Source organism: Squalius cephalus (genome assembly GCF_949319135.1).
Source record: "Squalius cephalus genome assembly, chromosome: 5".
NCBI lineage: Eukaryota > Metazoa > Chordata > Actinopteri > Cypriniformes > Leuciscidae > Squalius > Squalius cephalus.
In genome coordinates this window covers 21,326,744-21,348,255 of record NC_137126.1, presented here as the reverse complement: position 1 = coordinate 21,348,255, position 21,512 = coordinate 21,326,744, and the positions used below count along the sequence as shown (strand labels likewise).

The 21,512-nt window shown below is 36.7% G+C and overlaps 1 protein-coding gene across 1 annotated transcript in view; it reads left to right on the top strand.

The window, feature by feature from the left end:
• Positions 1-21,198, top strand: part of adgrv1 (adhesion G protein-coupled receptor V1) — a 159,709-nt gene extending 138,511 nt beyond the window's left edge. Inside the window, exons 87-90 of the mRNA XM_079872944.1 lie at positions 8,842-8,963; positions 14,274-14,462; positions 20,478-20,652; positions 20,773-21,198. Of these exons, the coding sequence (XP_079729070.1) occupies positions 8,842-8,963; positions 14,274-14,462; positions 20,478-20,652; positions 20,773-20,891 (605 nt within the window). The 3' untranslated portion in view covers positions 20,892-21,198. The remainder of the gene's footprint in view (positions 1-8,841; positions 8,964-14,273; positions 14,463-20,477; positions 20,653-20,772) is intronic.
• Positions 21,199-21,512: the final 314 nt, after the last annotated feature.

Genomic DNA, 21,512 nt, shown 5'->3' with positions numbered 1-21,512 from the left:
CAACCTTAATGTTATGAAGCTACAAGTATACTTTTTGTGCGCAAAAATTACTGACTTTATTCACCAATTTCCTCTCTTCCTTGTCAGTCTCTGACGCTAGCTAGCGGCAGAGGTGTTCTTTCCAAGGCCTGTGAGGAGATAATTACCTCAACCCTATTTAAAGATTTAATTTGGCTTTTGCAGTTGTTCTACATTATCTTGAGAGAATAGTGCTTTTTCACAGTGCAGTAATGTTATTGTAAAAGCCTTATTGGCTCAGGAATAATCCTTCATCTCTTTTAATGAGGCTTGTTTATGTGGTGACGTGAGACTGCAATAGCTCACTGATTGTACGCTGTGGGGGCTTTGAAGAATACAATATGAATACATATGAACTAAAACTGAAAAATACTTCAAAAGCATTTTTTTTCTCTTAGTTCTTGTTAATTTTAACATTTAATAGGCCTGAGCTAACATAAGCTATAACAACAGTTGTTGACAAAGATGAATAAATACTATAACAAATGTAGTGCTCGTTGTTAATGCATTAACTTACCTCAACTAATAGGACCTTATTGTAAAGTGTTGTCGTTTTTTTAATGCTAATGTGGCCAGTTTAGTCTTAAAGTCCCCCTGTGGTAAAAACCAAGCTTTTATTGTTGTGTATATGTCTATGTGGTGTTTTTAATATGCTTTAAGACAAACTATTTACAAATTCACAAGTCAACACCATTGCTGAGTATTTTCTCCTTAAAACTGCAGTGAACCAAAGACAGTCTCAAAATCACGGTTTGAAATCGCTGGTATTTCTGACCTCACAAACTACCTTGTAACCAATCACGACAATGTGTGATCATCAACAAGAGGATCTCTGAGCTGGTGTGAGTGAGTGGAGGTGGGGCTAATTTGCGTATTTATAGGACCACGTATACTAAATGAGGCAAGGGTGTAAAGTTGCATTCAAGCTATTTTAAGAAAAAAACATTTAAATATGTAATTTTGGTGATCAAAGATGAGTTTTAAAGGATACAATTATTGCCTAGGAGACTTTAAAAGTTAGTCATCTTTTTTTTCTTCAATACAGCTCATGACTTTTTAAAGTCACTTACCTAAAAAGGTAGATTTGGTATAATTTGACTTGGAAAAGTAAGAATGATTACCCCTTGGATAACTGCTAGTTGGTCGAACTAGTTCTTAATAAGACAGTCCTAACATAGTGGCTAAGTTTATGCAACTGGTCTGGTCTGACATATGATCTGATTCATGGTTAGTCATTAGACATAACTGCAAAGTTCGGCCTAAAACATTGGTGAACATTGAAAACCTGTATTTGCTGTTTAGCTTTATAGCCCAGCCTATAAACATAGGCTATTTATTTTAAGCCTATTTTAAGAAAATGAAGATTATTTGAAAATGATACAATGTCCTAAGTCAAATGAATTGTTTTTAGAATCTACTGCTGTGACTGATTGCCGTACTAGATGTACTTTGCGATACAGAGACCAAGTTTTGATAGTAAACAAAGGGAGAGAACTTGTGACTTTTTTATGAGCCTTTCGTGTAATTGTACTTGGAACCAGATCTAATCTGGCACTTATAGTCCTATTTAATATTGTTTTGTTTTTTGTGAACAAAATAGTCAAAATGGATTTTGATCTGAAAGAGTATCCATATGTTTTCAGTGTTCAGACTCTATATTTTCTCTGTATTTGCTTAGTAATGACTTGCAGTGAATACACTTGATCCCTGGGTCATGCATAATATTCCCCAAAATTGCATGATTGCATAATTCGTTTACAGCCCTTGGAGTCATACGGGCAGGGTTCTAAATCACTGTTTATCACTATCATATTTCAGCTGCTTCTAAATGATGTCCATTTCACCCTCTTGCATCTCATATCTTTATGACCTTGCTTTATTGCTTATATCACTAACACTATTCTCCTGTTGCATAACATTCCCAGGATTTGACCCAAAGTCTAGTGTCTGGATCCATGTGTTTTGGTGAAAACAGTTATCTAAATACTTGCATTTTGTTTGAAAACTGAGTTGAAAATGATCAGCAATGTACTTTTTAGGCAGTATACATCTCATGTTAATGTTGAAAAATACTTTTTAATGAGTAGATTTATAAAATGGATTACTGTAATTCATATCACCTTATTGCTTTACTTAACTTACTGTTTTTTTAATGGTAGCCTATTTTTAATATTCAACTTATTTTAATAGAATTTTCTTAAATACAGACATCTGATATATTCTGATATAGAATTTGATATTTTTTTAATTATTATTATTTTTTGTGATCTCACCTCTGTTTTAATGGTCACTGGAACTGCTGTAGAGTCTATCCATCCTCCTTTTTATGCCAGATTCTATTAGTTTTCCCTAGAGAGGTTTCAGAGAACATGTTGTATGGAACGTCTGGTCAGAGTGCTGGCGTGAGGCCAGACATGCTCCCCACACCCACAGTTCAGAGGAAGGAGCAGGATGTCCAAATGTCACCCACAAGCACACGTACATACACACGCACACACACACACACAAGGATATCAAGTGTTTGGTTCCAGAGAGCGTGTTGATCTAGTATGTACTTCCATCTTAAGCCTTTGTTTACTTCTCTCAAAATTGTTGGACACCTCCGGTGTTCCAGCAGATTTACTGGAAGATCTGAGCTCTTCCCACTCTCTTCTTCTTTCATCTCTTTACCAAGATCCTCTTCTTCTTCAACCACCCATGTCTCTTCCAGTTGAAACACTTGGTGATTTTTTTTTTTTCTTTGTCGTATCATTGAAGCTGTTGGCCAGGCAGATGTTAGCTCACTCAAGAGGGAGACAAAGGGAGGTCTTTCATCCTCTGAGCCGAACCACAGCTGAGTGTTGTGACAGCTGCTTTGGCATCTTAAACAGGAGCCAGAGATCTGTCTCACATTTGGGCCCTGCTGTCTTCCCTCAGTGGTCCTCAGTGCTTGCCTTCTCATGCTGAGGCTCTTCTCCTCCTAAGAAACAAGGAAAACTTTTTAAACTTTGGAATAATAATATAGTTGTCTGTTGTGATTGTACAGTGTGTTTATCCATTGTAATCGATGAAGATCTCAGCACCACTACATATTATTTTCATGACTTCACTCTAAATGCCCTGTGTTATTTTTGTCAGAGCGCTACCAGTGTATTTAACATGATTATGTCAGAATTCTAGATTCTGATTGGTTGATATGTTCCAGTGGATTTAGTTTTTCTGTAAGAAGTAGTTTCCAGATTTACAGTTTTATATCACTTTCCCACATTCTCATTATGTTAGATTAATATAAGATATAATCATAATTAATTTATGTATAGACACTACCGTTTAAAAGTTTGGGGTCATTAAGATTTTTTTGGTTTCACTTTATTTTGATGGTCCCTTTAACACATTCTGTTGACTATAAATAACGTTGCACCTTCAACTAACTCTCTTTAGTATGGAAAATTGTGGTTTTACAGATACTAGACACGTGACTTTCAAATGACAGATTGGTATCAAAGAGCACACCCAGGTTCCTAACTGACGACAAAGACTTGACAGAGCAGCCATCAATTGTTAGACAGTATTCTAGATTATTACGTGAGGAAGTTTTTTTGCCCAATAATTAGAATCTCTGGGTTTTTTTTTTTTCAGAATTAAGTAGTAGGAAATTACTAGTCATCCAATTTTTTATATCACCTATGCATTCCGTTAATTTTGTGAATTGGTAAGTTTCGTCAGGGCGTGAAGAAATATAGAGTTGAGTATCATCAGCATAACAGTGAAAACTAATTCCATGCTTCCTAATGATATCTGAACATCAAAACAGCATATTAGAATGATGTCTGAAGTAACGACTGCTGAAAATTCTGAAAAATGAAAAACAAAACAAAAAAAACAATTCAAAAACATATATTATGTTTATAAACCCTTAGAAATGACTTTTGTTGGTGTAACTTGATGTAGTGAGGTTGATTCAGTCAAATGTTTTTGACCTCAAAATGTTTCATCTTTACATTGGCTGCATGGGAGTCACTTCAGTTGTGAAATATGAGTGGAAACATTAGACGTATCGTACAGTCCTTGTGTTTAAGCCATGGCCTTATGAGAGCCTGGTTTTGATTGAGAGAGGAAGTGCTCTAGCCAGTTCCATTCCAGCAGAGAGATGGTTCCTCAGAGTTTGGGAACCTGCTGCTTCAGAGGCACACAGACCACAGCCTGGAATGTGCTTACAGTGATGGAACGCAAAGGCAGTCAGGGAGAGGAGGGAGGGAAGGACATGGAGATAGAACAACATGTTCAAAGATGAGACTGATATGCAAAACAATAAACGGGGAGAAGCTGGAATAACAGAGAAATATAAAGACGTTGGATGTTACTGATTTGTGGAAGAACTTGCATATGAGTAAAAAATAAAGGAAACGTTTATCAAAATTAAAGTTTACAAATGTATTCACAATACATGTAAATACAATTAATTATAGTAATAATACAGGGTGTATTTGGGAAATTTACAAGAAATAGGTTGGCATGAAGGCCTACTGTACCTCTCAAATCATTTTACACAGCATTTTGCTATTTTTATAATTATGCATGCATATAATAATGCTTTAATAACCCTATTGATTGGAAAGATTATGTGTAATATTAGTGCTTTTAAATATGCGTAACTGTTAGAAATAGTATATACTTTTTAATGTGTCATTATTTAAATGAACTAGTGAAGACAAAATGTGAATTAAAAAAGTAAACATGATAAAGCCTCGTGCACACCGGGATGATTATCGTGCGCTTATCGGCAGCATTTTTCGAGATGTTTTGCGACGCGTTTTTGTGTTCACACCCAAGCGATTTTCACTGGTGATGCGCAGAGTGAGCGTGCAAATTCACTCCCTGACAGTAGATGGCGCTATCACAGCTCACCATCGAATCCTATTTGATCTGCAATTCCTTACCACAAGAACTCCCTCTTATTGAGATTTTTGTAGTCGCTGTGGCGTTTGTCATAAAGTTCTTTGTGTTCGGTTGCACTGGAACTGTGGCGACTCTGGTGTGTGCTTGTTCAGGAAGTAACGTAACCTGCGCATGCATTTTAGTCGATTACGACCCAAGTGTCGTTCACTCTACTGCACATAATAGCACCAAATTAATAAAAAAATACAATATATTGACCCACATCAAATGTTTTTTGTCATGCGCTGTGCACGTTTGTCATGACATAAGATGAACACAAACGCACCGGGAAAAATCGCCCTTAGAACCGCAGCAAATGTGCCCAGTGTGAAAGCCCCCTTATACATATTATAAATATAAAGTACACGTTGTTCATTTGTAATATTTGGAAGTGTCCCTACCTTATGGCTTAGGTGGTAACTTGTATCCAGTTACACTGTAACATGAGCACTGTAAAGTGTTACCAAAGTTGATATGGCAAAAGTATCAGTAAAAGTAAATAGCCACCAGAACATCATGAAAGTAAATGTAAGACTGTCAAGACAAATGCAAACAGCAGGTAAAGTAAGACAGGTGGAAGGAATGACCAAGGCATTTTTGTTGTGCTAACCTGGTGTTAAACTTCGGCCTTGAGCCATGTGTTGTCTATCAGCTAAAGAATGTGTGGCCTAACTTTCATTGCCAAGTCTTTCATAATGTTTTCCTGCTTCGACTGGCAGGTCTTCCACTGACTCACCCCAGAGACATGTCAGTCATGCATGGCCTATGACTCTGTTTGTCTTTGCACTCATGGTGTCATCAGAGCCATATTAACATCAAAGCACAAGCACAACAGATGTTAATGCTTGTGCATTAGTTCTGCTGGTGAAACACTGGGATGGTGCAGACACTGAAGGCACAGGACGCCGTGTTCTCAAACAGCAAGTCCTGTCCCTAAAGGAAGTCGGATATTGGATTGGACTGATTCTCTTCACCCTTATTCACGCTAATGAAAGCCAATTATAATCTCATTTGCTGTTTATTGTCATGCGTGCATGCATATCAGCAATGATGCTTGGAGAATTTGAGGATTATTTGAAATCTCTCTTGAACTTGCAGGGTGTTTTGCTTGACTTAATTTGATTAGATGCTAGCATGCGGGAACAAGTCTGCAGGTGCACGCGTGATTGTTTTCCGTCATCAGGGATGCGGTAAGCGTGCCCAGGGAAGCGTTGTGTTGTTGAGGTTAAACCAATGAATATTCCTTTCCCCTAGATGTGGGTTCTGCACATCTGCCGTTGCATCTAATGACCTTCAATCATGTGCTAGAACAAACCGAGCTAATATGTTGTCTAATTTCAGCCTCTAATTGTCCGAACAATTGCAGGCATCAAAGAGAGAGGCTAATATTCTAATATTCCGCTTGTTCACTCAATTTTCAGGTCGTCTCATAAGTGAATTGATGCTCTAGTTCTAAATCAAATAGACACTGAAAGCGCTTTATAAAAAAAAGAGAATACAGGTTTTCTGCTATTGTTTGGAGCACTCAGAGTGCTCGGCCGAGCTCACGTCCATGTTTATGTAATGAAAGGAGAGCATGATGGATGAGTCAACCTGTTCTCCATTCTGGAGCCGAACTTGTTTGTTCCCTCATTAAATGTACGAATTAAAAAACAGGGTTCTCAGAAGGTCGAGGAGGTGAGTGGATGCAAATAAGGCCTGCTGAAAGAAACAATGACACAGACTGTCTATTCCTCTCTCTAATTATCACCCACAGCTTTGCCGGGCTGTGTACTTGGCCAACATAGTCATCACAAATGAGGTGTTAGTGTAGCCAAAGGAAGTGGTATTAGGTAACATACAAGAAGTGAAATGATTTATTAGGGGATGGCTAACAGTAATGAAAGGTCATGAAAACACAAAATGGCATTTATTTATGTATTTGTTTAATTATCAGGGGTTACATGTTACACAACAATAATCACCGACAAGTCTTTCTGGTCTACAAACTATGTCTGCATTTGAAAAACGTATGCAGCTGACTTGTTGGCTCGCTGTCTTATCAGGCATATGACTTTGCAGGCAGCGTTTGCGCATGAAGGTACCTCACAAAACTGAGTTTGGACAGACTTCTGAGGCAGAGTAAGGATTTAATGATCTACAGCAAAAATAGAGAGAGCTTTGGTGATAAATAAGCATATATACATATAATCGGTCATATAATCGGTCAATGAGCGACGTCTTGTGGTTCCATCACAGAGAGCCACAAAATCACTTTCCAGAACATTCTCATTCACGGTTCCATGCTGGTGGAATGCTCTCCCCACCCTTATCCGGAATGCAGTATCCCTGACAACATTCAAAAGACAGCTGAAAACCCATCTCTTCCGTGAGCACTTAACCTCATAAAAAAAATAAAAAAAATTAATAATAATAATTAAAAAAAAGTTACAGGAAATAAAGGAAATACAGGAAATAAAGATTACGCGTGAGACAGGAGTTATCTCGCCAGACTGGATTTCTTCTTGTTAAAATGATGCGCCCTAGAAGCTTGTGAGTCAAGTTGTTTGTGTGCCGATTTGCTGTGAAAAATAAAAAGATATCAAGAAGAGAATGGTTGCCTGAAGAAGCCTATGACTATCTATGACTCCTCCCCCTGAACTTTCCCTTGCCCTGTGTCTTGCTCTCTCATTGGCTGTAGGTCATCATCGATGAAATTTTTAGTCTAAACACATTTCACACTGCATGACTCTGAGTCGCAGACAGGTCCAGATACAGTATTTGGCATGCTAAATATTTTACAGGCATCGGTGACGCCTCTCTCGGATCGCGTCTTTGATCATATACACTACGCGATCATCACTTGTGTGAATGAGCACCGATTTGCCTCTGATTTGGGGTGTCAGCGAGTAAATATGGGCAAAAAATCGTACAGTGTGTAAGATATTTACAATTTTTCAGTTATGAAATGTTTATTTTTATAAATAAAATGTACTATTTTATTATTTTGTTGTAATTTTATTTTTTATAACATTTAAATGTTTGTGATTTGGTTACATGCTCATTTACTGGTAGTTGCTGTATTGCATCTTTGCTTATTTGCATGAATGGGTTTGTGAGTACTTTAAGTATTCAAATACACACTACACAGAATTATCAAAATGCATAACCCTAGCACTTATGTTTATGATACCATGACTTTGAGTAAACGATTACTTTATGTTGTTGCCAGAATTTCAGGGTTTGACCTACAGAGTGCTTGCAACATATTTTTCTTCCACCTTCTCAAGCTGAGTGAATGTTTCAGCAATTAAACTCATAACCGTTGTTAAAGTAAAACACTCAGCCTGCTTAAAGTCCTTGTGGCAGTACGCTTGAGTGACTCTTGGCACTGGGGTGCATTGTTTGCCCACACGAAGAACGCTCTCGGGCCAAGTACTTTGCACCCATGGCTGTCCTCACTCACCCCAGAACAGTTACTGTGACATGCTTAATGATATTTATTCCCCCTCTTTTGTTGTTTTGGTTTGTTTGTTTTCGCTGGCAGCCATCTTGGACTCCTGCCCCAGGTCAATAAACGTGCCCACATGGCTCTTATGCCAGAGCGAAAGCTTTTCAAAGGGCTCTAGCTGCATGTGAAAAGCTTGTCTGAACTATGGAAAAACTGAAGCATGCCTGGCCGGCTCACTCTGTAACTGAAAACAGCACCCTGGCTGCTGGCATCAGTGCATGCAAGCAGAGACAAAATAGCACAGTCAGCATCCATGCATCTGAAAACTGATGAGCAAAGCTCTTGTGATTTTTCTAGAAATATATTAACTTCAAATGTTGCCATCTTGAAATGTATTTTTTTTTTTTCAAATGAACCTATTTGATCATGCAAACTCAATTGAAGGTTAACTCAATTTCTTGCTGTTTGTTCTTCAGAGGTGCCCATGATGTTGTATCTGTTCGCTCTGGTGTCTCTGGTCTGTCTTTGGGCTGGATTGCACATGGCCTACAGATACCTGTGGATGCTGATCCTCCTTGTTATCTTCAATATCTTTTTGGTAAGAACACACATGATATGATGTAACTCTCACTTTTATTTAAAAGCCGTTTTCCTTTTTAAAGCTCATTCATGCAATATTTTGGGTATAGTTTAGACAAACTAGTGCATTTTTGTCAATATCCCATGACACTGCATAATAAATATAAATGTATGATATTTTACAAAAAGAGATATTAATGAACACTTTCCATCCATTGTGATTGCACGTATCTTTATTTATTGTATTTATGGTTCAAAAGTTTGGGGCCAGTAATTATGATTTATTTATACATTTATTCAGCAAGGATGCATTCAATTGATAAAAAGTGACAGGAAAGGCATTTATAATGTTAAAAAAAAGATTTCTATTTCATATAAATGCAGCTTTTTTAAACTTTCTATTCAAAGAATCCTGAAAAAACCTAGGTTTCCAAAAATATTAAGCAGCACAACTGTTTTCAACACTGATAATAGTAACAAATGCTTCTTGTGAATGATCATGTGACACTGAAGATTGGCGTAATGGATAAATTCAGCTTTGCCATGCAGGAATAAATTACATTTTAAAAATACATTCAAATATAAATAAGCTATATTTTAAATAGTTATAATATTTCACAATATTACTGTTACTATTACTTTATGTTTGATCAAATAAATGCAGCTTTGGTGAGCATCAGCCTGCAAAAACATTATTATTTTTTTAAATTACAGACACCCTTACTGATGCCAAACCTTTGAGTGGTTATTTATTTAATGGGGATGTGGTTATATTGTAGATGGAGAATTTCTAACAGAGCAAGTTGTGGTTGCTGTTAAATATGTGTAATCTAATCTTATCTCTGAAGTATTTTGTCATTGAACTGTAAAAGTAATAAAGTTCTGATCCCCAGAATCACATTCAGTTTGATTTAAGGGTCCACAGCAAGAGTGCACCACTAATCCTGAAAATAGATCGATACAGGTAATCTTCACATTTGAGGGCCCAAAGGGCTCCGCATTTAGTGTAAGACCTGCAAACAGCCATCTTATCTCTGAATACAGATGTATTACTCTCACAATCACCTCACTATCACTGCACAACTGCCCAGTCTACTATTGTGTCGTATAGTTTCTACCCATTCTAGATAGATAGAAAAGATAGCTACTGCAGTTTTACAGCCTATTGATTTCTAAAGGCTCTGCATCTCTTGCATAACATCGTCTTAAAGATACTGGCTACGAGAGGGGGTGGACTATATTCAGAGTCATTATATATTATATATGTTTGTTTATCTGTTGACTTGGAACCACTGCAGTCAATAGACCAGTGCTGGAAGAAGTTAACACTTGACTAACTTCATAGGATAGTTCCTCTTAATAACTCTTTATCATCAGGATTGTGTTACAAGGAAGAAAAGGAAGAAGAATGTTTAAACTTTTAAAATGTTACATAACTTTTAAAGGGATAGTTCACCCAAAAATGAAAATTCTGTCATCATTTACTCATGCTCAAGTTGTTCCAAACCTGTATGAATGTGGTTCTTCTTCTGAACACAAAAGAAGATATTTTGAAGAATATGGGTAGCCAAACAGTTTATGAACCCTATTGAATTGCATTCATCATAGTATGGAAAAAAGAAAATACTGTGGTAGTCAATGGGGTCCATAAACTGTTGTGTTCAGCAGAATACATAAATTCATACAGGTTTGTAACAATTTGAGCATGAGTAAATGATGACAGAATTTTCATTTTTGGGTGAACTGTCCGTTTAAGGACCAAAAACGGGTCCATTGTGCAATAGTATAGAGCTGCAAGAAGCACAGCTCCCACAAAAGTCCCTTTCATACCAAGCCGCTTCCTGTTGGTCAGTGCGTTGAATATGTGTGAACAACTTGAATGTAAAATCTGCAAACCTCTGATTCCTGTTGAAATGACTAGATTTTTCCAACGAAGTTGTCTGTGACTGCACCTTTAGGCTTATGGACCTTCACTGTTAATAATTTGATGCAACTTTATACAGAGTTTTCTTTTTTTTTTGAACAGATGAGGGTTAATGCAATACATGCTCTATCTGTTCTATCTTATTTTGTTCCCAGTATTTCATCTCTATGCAAAAAAGAAAACAGCATCATACAGAAGTGCATATTTATCATATAGATGTGCAACAGACTGATTTATATAGTAAAATGCAACATAACAAGCTAAATATGTCTTAAAGCTTGTTGACACTGAGTTTGACATCGGCGTGTTGTTCAGATGGCCTCTTGTGGCTGTTGCCCCGTACCAAGTTCAAGTAACAAGTAACTTTTTAACCAAAATTTCTTACCAACAGCAGAAAAGATAAAACCAGCCATATCAGTGCTTGCTGTCCTCAATATTTCCTCACTGTTACAGTTAGTGTAAACAACATAAACACACAGTTGAGAATATTTGTTCTGCTTCTGTGTTGCTTGTCATAAATTACAGACTGACTAATAGCAGGTCAGAGAAGCTGTTATTGTTTCTGACACAGCCAAAACATGACTGGGTTAAACATGATGCCCTTCACCTAGAAAGAGCATAAATAGCACCTACATTTTGTTTTGACTCCCTTTGAGTCAAACTCTAAATGACCACATAAATGTCAACAGTGCCTTCAAAAAAACATGACCTCCTCCTCTGGAAAATATTCACAAACATGTGGGAGGCCGGCCCGTAGAGACATTTGTGGCTGTGTTGATTCAATTTGGTTTTAATTCTCATAGGAATTCTTCAGGAATCATTTATATGTATATGTAATATTTTACAGCTTTTAACCATTCACTACACATTCCCCTTATTTCCTGCAAACGTTCCAGTCTGTTTTCAATAATCAAGCCCTAAGCATCTGTTTTCATGTGTGCTGTTTTTTTTCCTGATGCTAATTTTCCATCGTCCTCTTAAATTCTCAGTTGGCTGTTGCTGTAAATGTAATTAAACTGCAGTAATGTCATTTGAATGGTGCTGCTAGTCCTGCCTGATTGGGAAGCCTGTAAACAGATTTATATGAACCACTGATTTCCGGATGTAAGGATGTATAATAGAGAAAGTGAAAAAGATATCAAGACATTATTCAGTAGTCAGCAAGATTATTTATCTTGCTACACTTCCTCCAAAATTGTGGTCGGTAATATAAAAAAAAAATTTAAAAAAAATCAGTAATAGAAGAAATAGCAAAACCACGTAACCGAACAATGATCTGAATGAACACAGAGCTTAAATACACAGATTATGATGATAATTAACAGAATGGGAACAGATGTAAAATAAGAACCAAGGAGATAAACTAGGAACACAAACGGGCAGGCAGACAGGAAAAAAACTAAACTCAATGACAACCAAAACAAAACATAAATGTGACACTAACATCTATGGAGGCATATCATAGATTGGAAGGAAATTCTGATTAATCATTTGTCCACTAAATTGGACATCATGAATCACTAGCTATATTTTGGCTACAATTCATTGTGACTGCTGTTCTTGAAAATACTTCACTTCAGTAATTTTTTGGCTGTAAATAATTGTATTTGTTTTATTATTGTAATTTGCAGTTACGTCAAAAAAGTAATCCGATTACATAATGCATGTTACTTGTAATGCAATACTTAAAAAAAGTTGTTCATGCCCCTAAGATCAATAGAAACAGAAAAATAATCCTGACTGTGGTTATCGTAAATCATGCATGAAAGGGTTAAAATATCATAGATTATCTGTGAATTGCAGCTTCAATTTCAGTGTGTTCCTCACAAGTTTCGGGCACACAGGTTTCCAAATTTCAGAAGACTTGGAATATGGCGTACGGGTCATATAGATTTCATGTTACTTATGCAAAAACTTTAATTGTGCTGTTGTGTCTTGAATGATATGCAGATGAGTAAATTTAGGTGGACGATTCCTTTAAAGGTTATTAATTAGTGGTCTTGGTCTGTTTCTTCCACACCATTTCTCACAAGATGCATCATGTAAGCTCATTTCCTTTATACCCGAGGTAGTAAAACCACACTTTTCTGTCCTGAACTGAGAACAGTTATGTAACAAGCAGAATAAAATTGAGCATGCTGCTCTAGCCTCTGGACATTTGTGTGTCTTTCAGGTAGCAGTGATAAAGCTGTTCAGTGGAGCACAGGCTGCCCACATATAGTCTTTAAATGAGCCCTGAAATCAATGGTCTATTTTGTGTGTGTGTGTGTGTGTGTGTGTGTGTGTGTGTGTGTGTGTGTGTGTGTGTGTGTGTGTGTGTGTGTGTGTGTGTGTGTGTGTGTGTGTGTGTGTGTGTGTGTGTGTGTGTGTGTGTGTGTGTGTGTGTGTGTGTGTGTGTGTGTGTGTGTGTGTACGTGCTTATATCCACTATTTTTCCTGCCTTTGATGTTGAGCTTCAGTGGTTTCAGTAAAGTCTACATTATGTTTACCTTTCATATGGATGCAACTGAGTTTTAAAGAAAGTTGTGTTCAAGTTTAAAGGAAGCAAGTCCATATATATAATAAATATATATAATAAATAAATATATATAATATTTTAATGCATAAATGTTTTGCCCATTATTACATATTCGGGTCTTTAGCAACCCAGATCTATATCTAACACGGATGGATCTCTACCTGTCCTGATAATATAAAATTCTTCTGGTATTAGAGTAATAATTACAGCAGAATAAAATAAAGCATATTTTGTTACATTTTGGAGCTTGGAAGGGTTCAGTTTAATGTTGTATACTGTCTTCATATATTTCCAACTTCTGTATTACCAAAAGCTCAGCACTTTTCTCCACTCATTTTAGTTTCACCTGCAGTCTGTCACCCATATGTCACATTTGTTACAACATTTCTGGTGTTCATGAGATATTTGGCAAGAGTGTGTGTACAGCAATATTCGGTTGGGTGCTACTGACCATTATCATTCACGGTTGGCCAGACCCTCATTGACAATGATGTCAGAGGGAGGGAAATGATGTCATTCTGTTACAAAATGTCATCTGGATTTGGAGACCAAATGATTGGTGATGTTTGTGCTTTTTGATTAGTTGCACAAACACATTTGGAATGTCAAACAGATGGACACTTTAGATGTGATTCTCTTTACAATGTTGCTCCTGAAAGAGTTTTACATTAGCCTTCTCTGAATCTGTTTTGAATATTATAGAATAATTATGGTCCTAAATGCTGATACATAGTACATAGTTAATTCAGAGTTCCAAACATTTCATGTTGACTAGGATACTATGGAGATCCTGCATTACTTTTCTCAACAGAATAGAGGAAATAACTAAATTCATCTGATGTGACAGTGTGCTGAGCTCTTCTAACTTGTGATTAATCTTTTTCCAGGGTCTGTATGTGTTTTCCGTGTACTTCATCATGCATAGTCAGGTCTTTTGGCCAGCTAAGGCAACCTACACTGTGGAGATGAATGGTCACGGCAGCCCAGACTCCATGTATCAGAGCACCGGTGCCGCTACCGTCGGTGGAGGAGAAATCAGCAAGTCCACACAGAACCTCATCAGTGCCATGGAAGAGGTGTGTCTGTTACTGAGGGTTTCGATAAATGTTTCTAATGATCAGTTATTGCTCATGCTTTATTTGGCAGTGGCATCTGACAGCTTTCCCTTGCACACATATACTTGTAACATTACATTGGTAGCATTTAGATGTGTGTTTGCATAACCACCTATTTATCATCCTCTGGCTAAGGCAGAGGATTCTCAGACCTGTGTTTGTTCATCAAGTCTGCTCACGCACACATAGACTGTGAAAGTGTTATGCAATAAAGAGGCCTGGTGTAGAAGCTCACATTCCTCTGAGCCCTCAATGTAAACTTTTCACAGATCCAGGAAAGAGGGTGTGCATGAGGTTAGGAGGAGAGAGAGAGGCCTGTGGAGAGAGCACAGCCTGCATGGGAAAGATCGGCAGAGATCAAGAAAGGCTTTTAGAGGAGATATTTATAAAGGAGATATTCCTGCAGTCTGAGCTGTTCTCAAGACTCTGTACTTTTATTAGTGAGATTGAAAGTATACTACTGCTGAAACAAATTGAGTATATATTGAATATATTTATATATTTTTCCAATCATGACAACTCTCTGAATTGTTTTAGGATGTTACTGGATATATGTGTAGCAAATCCAGTCCGTCAAGATCAAATAACATTATGTTTTTAGTCTTGACGAACTAGATCTGCTACACGCTGCTGCTGCTGCTCCTGCTGGGCAAGTTTAGACATGCAACTGCCAGTAAATATACAGACAGCATGTTATATATGCTGCTGCTGCATGAATACACATGTATAAATCTAGACAGGTGGAGCTGGGGGAGGTAGAGGGTATTAGAGAAACTCTGATGAATGTTGAGCTCTGCTGCAGGAGCAACTAACAGCAAACACTGAACCAGACTATTTAAAGTGCCCCTATTATGCTATTTTAAAGTTTCCTAATGTTGTTTTGGAGTCTCCTACAACAGGTTTACATGCATCAAAGGTCAAAAAACTGTTTAATTTCCTCATAATATACATTTGCACATCACCACATTTTCAATGATTCTCAAAGGACTCGTCTAATGAATCAATCTCTCTAAATCCTGCCTTTCCGCGAGCTACTCTGCTCTGATTGTCCAGACAGCTCAGTCTGTTGTGATTGGATTACCGCGTGCAGCGCGCGCGCCCATTGCCATAACAACGTCAGCTGTCCTGAGGCTTCCTACACCGTAAACTAAAGACAGTAACGAACAATGACGTCGATTTTACCATATCAATGTGAGTGCGAGTCCGATGATGAAACACTGGAAGAACTAGTTCTTCAACCCGAACCTCCATTGCAAGGACAACTCGAGCAGGACGTTTCTCAGTGATACACTTCTCAGTTTGAGGTACATTATGAGATGTTGCAACTGTAATTCCTCACCATCAGCATTAACAAGTACATGTCCATCAACTAACCGATTATTTTACTTGTACTCATTTATTTACAGAGTATTTTTGTAATATATTGCGGTGAACACGTGGAAACTGTATCAATAACAGTGCATGCATGCAATTTATACATTAGCCGAGCTCTAGCGTGAATGACTGATGTGAATGACTGGTGTAACATAAACGTTGGTAAAACAAATCTTAGACACAGTTATAGGTAATAGTAGCCCACAAACTGATTAGCAGAAGCAGACAGTGATAACGTGAGTTGGCCAGTTAGCAGGAGACCTACACAATATAAAATCAAAACTAAGTATTTTGCACACCATCTTTCAAGAGCAAGCGGTTTGCGAATCCTGCATTGAACTCCGAGATTTCAGAAGCAGTCGTCAGTAAAATAAAGGGAACACAGCAAAAGTTTAGGATTATACTGCTGTGATATCGTGGTAAAGATTAATTTTAACCACTGATTCTTCACATGCTCGTCCTTGGGCAGTGGAAAAAAAAAACTGACTTTGGTTTCACTTTATTTTGATGGTCCCTTTAACACATTCTGTTGTCTAGAAGTAACATTGCACCTACATGTCTACTAACTCTCATTAGAGTATTAGTAGACTGGTAGGGTTAGGGTTAGAATAAGTTGACATGTAGTTGCAAAGTTACTTCTAGTCAGTAGAGTGTCTGTTGGAGGACCATCACAATAAAGAGTTATCAGATATTAAGCAGACAGTACACTAATACTCTAATGAGAGTTAGTTGACATGTAGTTGCAAAGTTACTTATAGTCAACAGAATGTTCAAAAGGGACCATCAAAATAAAGTGTTACCCTGACTTTACCTTCACATTGTAGAGCACAGCGTCTTCTCGACATGATGCTATCCAGTATCCACAGGAATCAGCTGCAGTGTTTGAGGTTTAAGTTTTCCCTGGTGTTGGCACATACAATAAGTGGGCGGGCAATATGCTGATGTTTCATCTTGACGTCACAACAAAACGGCTTATGACTCCTTTGAAAAACAATTAATTTCATTGACTCAGAGTCGACTCTTACTTTTGAAAGACAATAACTTTATATACGGTGCACTTTCAGATTTAAAACTTTGCAGGATGTTTTCATTCACTAAGAGCTATGTTACACACTACATAAAAGGTCATTTTCAAAAATCCATAATAGGGGCCCTTTAAATGTTGAGCAAACAATCTCATTGGCTGCAGAATCTTGACCTCTTTTGTTTATTTATTTATTTTATGATAACATTTAATTGTTTGCTTGGATTTAGTTTTAACTACTGTTCTGTTTTACCTCAACGTGTTACAGTAGATGACCTTGGACAGTAGCTTTCAGATAGAGCGAGATACTCTTTAAAACTTTAATGGATTATGAGCATACGTTCATGAAACATTTCATACAATAGCATGAATATTTTCCAATAGCCTAATAGAAGCTGTGCCATAATTTGCACGATACATATAGTATCCTATGTGTTACCCTTCCCATGGTTTCTAGTTTGAACAGTGTATGGTTATTATAGGTCATTTATGGTTATTTTCCAGTCCAAACTTATTTAGATGATGGATCATCTTGACTACCAGTTGATGGTTTTTGATGGTTGATGGAACATTTGAACCAGTAACAAATGATCTACTGTACCATGGTCCTAAAATCCAGCTTGACCAATGTAAGGCTAATTCATACTGGATTGACATATAGGCCAGCCAACGACAACAGACATGCTTACCGGGTTTCGTTAGAATGGCGCTTGCGCTTGTTTTTTTTTTGTTTTTTTTTTGTTTTTCAGGTCTTGGAATGAGGAATTATATTCATTATTATTTTGATACATTTACATTTATGAGGGTTGTAGCATCATAATAAAACTTAAAGTAAAAGCTTTTTATTGATGCTCCATTCAACTTTTACATAGTTCACCCTACGTTTTGGTATTTTTTTGTTTGTGCTGTCAGTGCTAGGGTTTGTCTTTTCATTGTGCGGGTGCAAATGAAGAGGTCTGGTTTAAGTTCATCCTCCAATAATTGTATAAAGCTTATATTAAAGAGAAAAATCAATGCAAAAAGCCTTGAAATTGTAAATATATTTATTTATTTAACTAAAGTCAATGTATTCCCAAAACCTTGCCTGCTTAGTTGAATCCATTGATGCTATAGTTTCCCAGCCTTACTGAATTTTGATTTGACAATTCAGCTTGAGGGGCCAAATCAATAGTAGGCTACTGTGGCAAGACTATAGTTTTTGACCTCTTGTGCAGACTTAGGAGGTAATCCTGTTTTGTTCATGAGAGCACTGACTTCTGGCTTAAAGTGGCTCGTAGTGTCACATGTGGCCTCGGGACAAGAGACGGTTGAGTGGGGAGGAGGTGACCGGTAGAGTTAGGAAAGGAAACCACGCACTGGAGGGGTGGCCGGCTCTTCAAACAGACTTGACTAGGTGCCTGGTGGTGCTCAGTTCACCCAGCGTACATTCTGTTCTGATTACAGGACTGCTGATGGGTTATTGTACCAGAATGTGGTGCCTGGGACATGGTGGACTGGAGTGGCCTCTCCTTACATCCTCCTGGGAAAAGCAAAGGAAATGAAGCCATTGCCATTAGGAAGCACATTAAAGGGAGGGCTGGCCAGATGTACTGTTTCACAATGTTGTGTTTAATGAGGCAAATTGTTCTTTGCTTTGATGATTAAAATGAGCGAAAGAGTAGATTTATGTCACAAAATGAAGTCAGAAGGGTTAGTGTGATGGATATCCCTGCCTCTTCAAAACATCAACTATTTAGTCTCTATTTAGTTTGTTGTGTCTCTTATATGCGGAAACATTAGAAATATGTCTACTGGTAGAGTTTGCTGTACCGTTTATATTACAAAAAATGGCTACATGACTGTTAGTAGGATAACAACAAAGAAACCTGGAGGAATGTTGAAATGTAAAGCATTGTGTCTCAAACCAGCCATGGTGAAGTCATTATTAATGGTGTTTGTTTTTGCAGTGTTATATTTTTGTATTGTTCATAGCATATCGGCTGCTTTACTGTAACTTTAGGTGAGAATTTATCATTCTCTGATTATGAATAATTATTGTTTGGTCCATCAGGTTTTTGTGTCAGTCAGGTTTAGAAAAAGAGAAAATAATCAAGTGAAATTAACCTCTTATATATTATTTAATGAACTGGATTTCCCAAAACAAGTATTGTCATGATTATTTAATATAAAAGTAAAAGTGATCTTTAAGTCATCATTGGTATTGTTATATACACTACCATTCAAAAGTTTGGGCTCGACAAAGGCTGCATTTATTTAATCAAAAATACAGTAAAAACAGTAACAACGTGAAATATTGTTACAATTAAAAAGTTTTCTATTTTAATATATTTAAAAAATCACATGATCCTTCAAAAATCTTTGTTATATGCTGATATGGTGCTCAAGAAACATTGGTAACACTTTATAATACGTACACAGTAATGAAGTACTTGCAAATCATTTGCAAACTATTAGCTTATAGTTAATTTATAGTTTATATATTGCAGTCTCTACATTGTTAATTTATTAATAGGCTACAGATAAATAGTGAGTACTTCATTCATTGTCACTGCAATTAACACAATTATTATTGTTTATAATAATAAATATTTAGCTCACATGTACAGAACTAGATGTTTTTGATGCTTAACGGTAGTTATCACTTTAGATTAGGTCACGGAAAATATGAGTTTTAAAGTGTGTGTATTTTAATGAACACTTAATATGAATGCAATTAATGTCCAATAAAGGTTTGTTTAAGCACTTAATTAATGACATTTTCTGTGACCTAATCTAAAGTGAGAACTATTTACTTCTAATAACCATTGACAATTCACTTCTGGTTTAAAATACTGTGCATCACTTATGAGTAATAAGTTGTTAACAAAGCATAAAAAAACATTATCTAAATATTTTTATGAGTTAATTAAACTATTTGTAAACATTTTTTTTTTTTTTACATATGAGCTTATTAAACAATAACAATTGTGTTAATTACAGTGACAATGAATGAAGAACTCAGTATTTGTATATAGCCTATTAATATATTAACAATGTAGAGACTATTGCTATAATAAGCTATAAATTAATTATAAGCTAATAGTTTGCAAATGATTTGTAAGTACTTTATTACTGTATACTTATTGTGAAGTGTCGCCGAAACGTTTCTTATTTTTATCATTGTTGATGATAGATAAGTTGTTCTGCTTAATATTTTTGTAGAAACCCAACACATTTTTCATATTTTTGATGAATAGAAAGTTCAAATAACTATTTTGTAACATTATTAATTTCCCTCACATATAAAAATCTCATCCTCAGCTATGCCAGAATTAATTACATAACATATGAATGCTTGTGAACTCTGTCTCACCCCACAAACCCATCCTAGCAAGACTCTATAGAAATCCAAGCCTTTGTAACCTCTGAATGGCCCCAGCACCAGAAAATCTAGTGAATTCAGGGCTGATTTGTGTGGGTCATTTAAGCTCAGACTGGGTACACAAACTAGAAGTCATTTTAATTTGCTGAAGCTTTGAAAAAATGGTAGTTGTTTGCTTTTTCTGACATCTAAAGACCCTTTTTGTTATGTTTTGCAGATCTCTGCAGACTGGGAGAGAGCTTCCCTGAGGCCCAGCAGTCAACCCAGCAGTGTTTTCAAACAGAGTCCTCAGGACGAGACCTACATCACAGAAGGAGGGTTCATCAACACTAATCTGGTGCAGGACGAGGAGTCACAGGAGTTTGATGACCTCATATTTGCCTTAAAAACTGGTAAGTCCCTTTCTCCAAAATGGTAGTTCGCTTGAACTTTTTTATTTATTTTTTATGAATACTAGTTATGTTTCTTTGGAAGAGACCAAAATATGAAAATAATGGTTTACCTACACACAGGTTCTGGCCTTAACATGAGTGACAACGAGTCAATCCACGGCAGTCATGATGGAGGTAGTGTGGCTAACTCTCAGATCGTAGAGCTGCGGCGGATCCCGATCGCAGACACACATCTCTAACCTCACTATTTTTTTGTACTGGAAATTGTAAAATAAAAACAATAGGGTTTTTTTGTTTTGTTTTTTACTGTTTCTGCCTTTGCACTAAATCTTGTTAGATTTTAAGTTGTCTTTTTATACGTGGAAATTTAAATTGTTTTTTAAGTATACATATGTGAATATAATTATCACTAAATTAATTTGTGAAGATTTAGTATTGGTTTGAATGGAAACGTCATATAGATTGATTGGAGGTCTGGCCAGTGCGGCCCATAATTCTGCTGCTTGATTTGTGTAACACCAATAATAAATGATTCAACCACCATTCAGTCTGTTTCCCTCAAATGCATCTTTATCCAAAAGATCTACTTCATAATAACCATGAAAATATCTTACTGGCAGTAAAATAATAGTACACTCACAGAACCAGAAGAAAACAAGGTTGTGCACATACCGCTTCAGTATCGAGATGAACAAACCAGTTCCACAGGTACATACTTTGCCAAAGGAAACACATACTTTGTTTGTATGGGAAACAACCTGTCTAGACCACGAATAGAAGCACATCAGCGGCACATATGAATAGACCAGCACATATTTTATATGGAAGAAAAAAATTCATCCTGACTGCTTAGTTACATT